Source organism: Fusarium odoratissimum (genome assembly GCF_000260195.1).
Source record: "Fusarium odoratissimum NRRL 54006 unplaced genomic scaffold supercont1.14, whole genome shotgun sequence".
In the NCBI taxonomy this organism is placed as follows: Eukaryota; Fungi; Ascomycota; class Sordariomycetes; order Hypocreales; family Nectriaceae; genus Fusarium; species Fusarium odoratissimum.
In genome coordinates this window covers 395,686-402,303 of record NW_022158700.1, presented here as the reverse complement: position 1 = coordinate 402,303, position 6,618 = coordinate 395,686, and the positions used below count along the sequence as shown (strand labels likewise).

Genomic DNA, 6,618 nt, shown 5'->3' with positions numbered 1-6,618 from the left:
GGGGGGGGGGGACTCTGGTATCTGGTACTCTTTGAGATTACGTTGTTCAATTCAATTTCTTCTTGCACGAGGCCAAGAAGGCTGCGTCAAAGGAGCCATGATCTGGAAAGCCTCAGTCTCACCGCGATTGAGTTTTGGGTGGTTGAAGCCATCTGCCTGTCGCTCCCCACCAACACGTCTGAAACATATTTGAGAAAATAACCACTTAGCCGTTGGTGACTCAACCACCAACAGGGTAAGATGTCATTAGATAGAGGATTAGCTATATGATCATCGCCCCGGAAATAAAACCGAGACATTTCCCTCTCAGCTGTAGGGTAACAAAAATCAACCATTCAGAGACTCAACTCTAACTCAACAACACCCTTCGCAATCACATCAATTAATAATGCCCTCCCATCAACGTTACAATGCCCCAGACTCCCAAACCACCAAATATCACATGTAAATGTAAATTACAAATCCAAGTACCATATTCATCATCACATCCGCCGAAGACGGAGTCAAATCCGGCTTCACGTCCGCAGACAACCCGGTCCATCCGCAACCTCTATGGCATTTATAAGTCACCACAGGGAAAAAAAAACACATTATGCGCGCTAATTAAACCCTTTTCTGCATCAATGTGGCGTCTAGAACCCTTTATGGTGGTTCCATTTTCTTTTCGCAACTGTCCACTCATCCGAATCAGCCAATCATGCTCTCTGCTCGACCGTTTCGCCGCAGAAACTAGCACGAGAAAACATAGGAAGAGTCATTTACGACCCTCATAGTCTATCCTCTATCCCCGGAATTTTTTAAGCTGGTTCTTTCTTTATTTCTCCATCATATCCATTATTTCACAACTACCGGCCTTGGCTTCAACTACCCCAGAGTTTTCGAAGCACGTTGTTAAATCTTCTTCTCTGATCTGATCCTCCCGGAGCGGCCCCACTATTCCGTCTCCGGTTCCCGGAACACGGATCTTTCGCATCTGCTGATTCTCTGTTTCAGCCTGTGGCTTCTCCTCTTCACAACTCTCAACAACTTCTAGAGGGAATCTTCATCTAAAATGCTTCCCTCTATTCCAGTCCTAGCCGAGTACGGCATCTCCCCAACCCATGGCTTCCTCCCGGATACTCTTCCCTTGACCCGTCTTCCGGATCCATACTACAACAAATGGGAAGCCATCGCCGCAAACCTCCAGGCTCTTATTCTCAGCCGTAGGCTACGCGGTGTTATCGACAGATTGCCAGTCCTGTCGACAATCGGTCTTGAACATGACGCTGAGTGGCGACGTGCCTATTCGCTACTAGGCTTCATGGCCCATGGATATATCTGGGGTGGTGATTCACCCTCAGATAGGCTTCCAGCATCTATCTCTGTTCCTTTATTGGAGATCTCTGATCATCTGGAAGTACCACCTGTTGCCACGTATGCGGCTGTTTGTTTATGGAACTTTAAACCCCTCTTTGTTGATGAGGATATCGATAATCTCGAGAACCTCGCCACTTTGAACACATATACTGGAGCTCTTGATGAATCGTGGTTCTACCTTGTTTCAGTGGCTATTGAGGCTCGTGGTGCGCCGATCATTCCTTTGATGTTGACGGCTATTGCTGCTGCTCGTCATGGAGACAGTGCTGCTGTTACGCGCTGTCTGCGCACTTTCGCAGAGCGTCTCACAGACTTGACGAATATTCTTCAGAGGATGCACGAGAGTTGTGATCCTACTATCTTTTATCACCGAATTAGACCTTTCCTTGCTGGAAGCAAGAACATGGCAGAGGCTGGCCTCCCCAATGGCGTTATTTACGAAGATGGCACCGGCACTGAGGAATATCGACAATACAGCGGTGGCAGCAACGCTCAGAGCAGTCTGATCCAATTCTTCGATATAATTCTTGGAATCGAGCATCGTCCAACAGGCGAGTCTCGCGATCCTTCTTCAGACACCGATCGAGGCCGTGCTGCGAACCGACACAACTTCATCATGGAGATGAGACGCTACATGCCCGGTCCTCACGCCCGCTTCCTCAACGACGTATCCAACGTCGCCAACATCCGCGAATACGTCGAATCTCACCACTCAGACAAACAACTCTGCCTCGCCTACGACGCCTGTCTCGCCATGCTAAGCGCCTTCCGCGACAAGCACATCGCCATCGTTACACGCTACATCATCAACCCCTCCAAACAAGTCCGCGCGCGCAGCCGCTCCCGCAGTCCCGAAGTGACCCGCAACAAGCTCAACCTCGCAGTCGCATCGCGCAAGAACAAGGAGAACCAGAAGGGCACGGGCGGTACGGCTCTCATTCCGTTCTTGAAGCAGGCGAGGGATGAGACGGGCGAGCCGGCGGTTGAGGAGTGGACGAGGCGGTTTATGAAGAGGAAGATGCAGACGGAGGGGAGGAATGATTTCTTCTTGGGGAAGACGTTGCAGGACGATGTTAGTCTGATGGAGGATGTGGAGATTAAAGGTCTTGCTGGGTCGTGGACTATGGATGATGAGATTGGTGGTATTTGCCAGTATTAGAGGAGGACTTCACACCAAGGAAAATGATGATTGATGGGTAAATTAGATGGGTTGGGTAAGGGAGTAATTGGATAATTCATGGTAAATGCATATGATCAACTCATTGCAAGCGTTGGGAATAGATGAACAATACTACAGTGATACTGCAATCGCTTTTTTGCTATTAAGTTGAAATATGCTCATAATCTTGAGCAATGTTAAATAGAAGGACAATTTCCCTTCAAATTAGCCTTACCAGTGTTGCTGTTCCGTGCCTTCGATAAATTTGTCCTTTGATGCCTATACCTCTGATCGTTGTCAGATCAATATACCTTATACCATACCTAACAAAAACAACCTGCCGAGGCCTGACTCTGACAGGATTAGTTACTGAGTTATACATACTCGTGTACCAACCGTCCAAAATAATGATCCCAAACGCCGAGACATTATGCTCTTGTCCCATGTACCAATACAAGGGCATTGCCGTGATAAACATAACGCCAGTCGTCATACTCATGCTCATGCTCATGCTCATGCTCATACAATACAATCTTCAGTCATCAACACATCTCGCCACACACATTCTGCTTTGCTGATGCCACTTCGCTTCATTGGGGGTTATGGGTGCGTATCAAATCATTTACAACTCTTCTCGCCGCATCTTGCGCGTCTGTCACTAACCACCACTGCAGCCTCCCCTCCTCATCCATCAGCCACGCCGAAACAATGAGCACAAGCAAACAGCCATCAGTAAGGAAGCCTCAGTACTTCAAAAAGCTTCTATCCTCACAAACTGTGTTGCTTGTCTGTTTGTTTGCCGTTCTGTAGGATGCCATCTTCCGCATCGAACGAATCCCTCATGCGTCATTGCAATCAGAAGTCCGTTGCCCACAAGAAATAGCATCCTATCCCCTATGATCATTAATCATCTGGCCTTCAGCCCACCACTCTCACGCACGCATCCACTGGTCTTTTCTGCCGCCAGGCGACAACACAAGCTCTCCCGAGGCTTAATCTCACCCGCATCCTAGCGGGGACATCTTCACTGGTCAAAGCCTGAGTCTCTGCGCTTTTCTTTTCCGAGCTCAACAACCAACACATCGCCTCGCGGGGTATATCCTTCGCAGGGTGCCGTAATTTTCGAAAGTCGTTAAGAGCCACGTGACAGCGTCTGTCGTTCAAATCGTAGTAGTAGTCCTTGGGTGAATGATCCAAAGTTGTATCTGAGGAAAGGTGCCAGATAACGGAGAAACCGTTCAGAGACCCCCTAGTAACCAAGGATCTATGCAAACAAGTCTAGGTGAATGCTGGAAAAAGGAAATTCGTTGCTAGAAATCTTTCCTTGCCAAGTACCGGCATTTCCTCGCGGGTCGTAATAGCAACAATGCTGTATCGGCTATGTGCAACCGCTGGAACAATGTGGCATTGCTCAAGTGAAAGATAAAAAAGAGGTTCAAAGATGAATTCGGACGGACCGAAAATGCCATGCAAGTCGAGGCCAGACAAGAGATGCTGGCAAATGCATGCTTCGGATCAAAGAACAAGAACCAAAACAAAGAAATAATTCGAGAGTAAGGATGTAGTGATATGTTCACGTGTCGGCATCAAAAAGAACAACTGTTAAAAAGCAAAGGTGTCGGCTATCCCAGACCGACGTTCTGGACCGCTGTTGGGACATACGCCACCAAGGGCATACACCAACAGCTAACTCCAGTATTTGTTTAGGCCACGGGAGCGATAGAAGCAACGGGAGGAGCAGGAACGCTGCCAATATCAACCTCCTGAGGAATCTCGCCAACACCGGGAGCGTTCTTCTGAGGGCAGTCACGAGAGATGTGTCCAGCCTCACCGCACTGGTAGCAAGTCTTGCCAGCAGTGTTGAGAGGACCGCCGTTAGGAGCAGTGCAGTCCCGAGAGATGTGACCGAGCTTGCCGCAGGCATAGCACTTCATGGCCTGAGCCTGGCAATCACGAGCAAAGTGGTTGGGACCACCACACTTGTAGCAAGTGGCAGGGCGAGGACCACCAGCGAAACCACCACGGCCGTAGCCACCGGGGAAGCCACCACGACCCATGGGAGCACCACGGCCCATAGTAGGACCAACAGGGTTGGGGCAGGCGCGCTACTACAGTCAGTTATGTTTCATTATTCAGATAACATCATCACATACAGCAAGGTGACCGGGCTGGCCACAGTTGTAGCAGCGGCCGCTGGTGCCAGTGCCGCTCAGGCGGAGGGTAGGGCAGTCAGCCTGGACGTGACCAAGACCCTGGCAGTGGTAGCACTGCTTGGCCTCAGTGGTTCGGGGAAGAGGGCATCCGTTGGACTCGTGGCCTTTTGTAAATTAGATCAAGTCTGTCTTGACAGACATATCAGTGGCACGTACCGGGCTGCTTGCAGTTGTAGCAGAGACGCTCAGCAGAAGAGCAGACCTCAGCGTAGTGGCCAACATTGCCACACTTGTAGCAAGCACGTCGAGAGAGGGAAGACATTTTGAAGATAGGTCTAAATCAATTAAGTTAGTAACAGTATTTAACACAACGTTCAGTTGTGCATTGTGGTGCTGCTGCTGCTGCTGTATATCTGTTGTCGTCTAGTCGCCAGTATGGATACTTCGTCGCAACTCCAGGGTACATCGCAACGGCATGTTCCATCGTATCTTTGGTCCAATATGAAATGATAGCATGTTCATTGGTTGAGGTCGAATACGTCCTTGCAAGGTATGAGACCCAAGGTCAACGGCCTCACGAGGGGCATTCCAAGTCGGCATGAACTTCGTAGTCGCGCAGATGTTGTTGAGGCTACCATAGGTCTTGTTTAACTCGGTTCCGATGTTGAAGGTTAGGATAATGTGATTGTCCAGTTGGTATTGTCATATGATAAGCTTTGACAATCCCAGATCGTCAACCCCGCACTTCGAGTATGCCGAGGGGCAACACCAAGATCAGAGCTATCGAGAGAACCGGGAGATATACAACAATATAGTTCGGACGCGGACCGTTGAAGACCGGAGCTTGCGCCGAAATATCGGGTCGTACACGGAGGCCAAATACGGAAGCCTTTTGGAAGTGGGTTGTTGTGAGGCCGAAGCTTCAAACGAGGGATTTCTTGCATCAACGGATCTGAGAGCGAGGAACGAGATTCGAATCGCAATAAAAAGTCGATATTGATAATGTATTCGATAAATTCGAGAACGGGGGCCAAAAGTATTTCGATATTTGTGATAGGCGAGGCGTCTCGAATATGGGCGTTGTTGTCGCGCAAAGGAGGGGCAGCAACACACAGCAGCAGCACAAAACCAAAAACCGCAATGCAGCAACGCAGCGCAAAAAACCACGCTTTTAGCATCAACATACCTTTATGGACTCGGAGGGAGCTTGATGGGTAGGTAGAGTAAGGAAACGGAAAAGTAAAAAATAACGATGATCCAATAAGTGGATTTTGTAGAACAAAAATATGAATAGGTAGGTATTGAGACACCGAAAAAGGGTACTTCAACACCAAGAGAAATTGTATTTGTTATGTATGGTTCTTTGTTTTGTCCTAAATGGAATGGGAAAATCGGAATAATTTTTCGATTAAAAAATTTTCAAAATGAGGGGAGCAACCGCGGGCACACACAACGCAAGGAGCGAATGACACACTGCCTGCCATTTCTTCACCATACGACTGGATAACCCCGACCCCCGAGACTGACACTAACGAGGCCTAACTCAAGTTACCACCCACAAACGAGTCGAATCAGAACGGAAACAGGATCCATTATGATGATTGTGGATGTTGGGATGTGGGGAGGGGGCGACCTCGACTCAGGCTCACTCAGCGACGCAACTGAAGTAGGAGTAGCCAAGAGGACTTTTGGACTAAGAGGGAGGGGGAGGGGAAATGGAGTTGGTATTGAATTGCCTCGGTGGAATGGATAAGCTGTGTAACAGTCACTGAACCCTGAGCTCTGAGTAACTGCGGAGCGTGATTTGTGATTATACACATCAGATGAAGTAGCTCAAGCATAACTCAGTCACTGTCAAAGAACAACTTATTCTCATGAATTCAGTCAACTGAAAAATCTCCCTTCACCCTCGCTCACCCTCACACGCTCTAAACGCGCTGAACTAAAAGG

The 6,618-nt window shown here is 48.7% G+C and overlaps 2 protein-coding genes across 3 annotated transcripts; one reads left to right on the top strand and one right to left on the bottom strand.

Moving 5' to 3' along the window:
- Positions 1-605: 605 nt before the first annotated feature.
- FOIG_08957 (indoleamine 2,3-dioxygenase) lies at positions 606-2,753 on the top strand. Its single transcript, XM_031209129.1, has one exon. The coding sequence runs from the start codon at positions 1,052-1,054 to the stop codon at positions 2,513-2,515; it is 1,464 nt and encodes a 487-aa protein (XP_031061166.1). The 5' UTR covers positions 606-1,051; the 3' UTR covers positions 2,516-2,753.
- FOIG_08956 (cellular nucleic acid-binding protein) lies at positions 779-6,354 on the bottom strand. 2 transcript variants are annotated; one of them, XM_031209128.1, is made up of 4 exons: positions 5,855-6,354; positions 4,885-5,003; positions 4,669-4,832; positions 779-4,620 (listed from the first exon to the last, which is right to left on the bottom strand). In XM_031209128.1, the coding sequence occupies exons 2-4, from the start codon at positions 4,988-4,990 to the stop codon at positions 4,219-4,221; spliced, it is 672 nt and encodes a 223-aa protein (XP_031061165.1). In that variant the 5' UTR covers positions 4,991-5,003; positions 5,855-6,354; the 3' UTR covers positions 779-4,218. The 2 variants fall into 2 exon arrangements, with proteins under 2 accessions (XP_031061165.1, XP_031061164.1); XM_031209127.1 differs by having other exon boundaries at positions 4,885-5,878.
- Between the last annotated feature and the right edge of the window lie 264 nt (positions 6,355-6,618).

What these genes read in the sequence shown, in the direction of transcription:
- FOIG_08957 (XM_031209129.1), top strand. Translation starts at nt 1,052, where the DNA reads ATGCTTCCCTCTATTCCAGTCCTAGCCGAGTACGGCATCTCCCCAACC.
- FOIG_08956 (XM_031209128.1), bottom strand. Translation starts at nt 4,990, where the DNA reads ATGTCTTCCCTCTCTCGACGTGCTTGCTACAAGTGTGGCAATGTTGGC. An exon ending in CTACAACTGCAAGCAGCCCG is followed by an intron (nt 4,833 to 4,884) that starts GTACGTGCCACT and finishes AATTTACAAAAG; the next exon opens with GCCACGAGTCCAACGGATGC. An exon ending in GCCAGCCCGGTCACCTTGCT is followed by an intron (nt 4,621 to 4,668) that starts GTATGTGATGAT and finishes TGACTGTAGTAG; the next exon opens with CGCGCCTGCCCCAACCCTGT.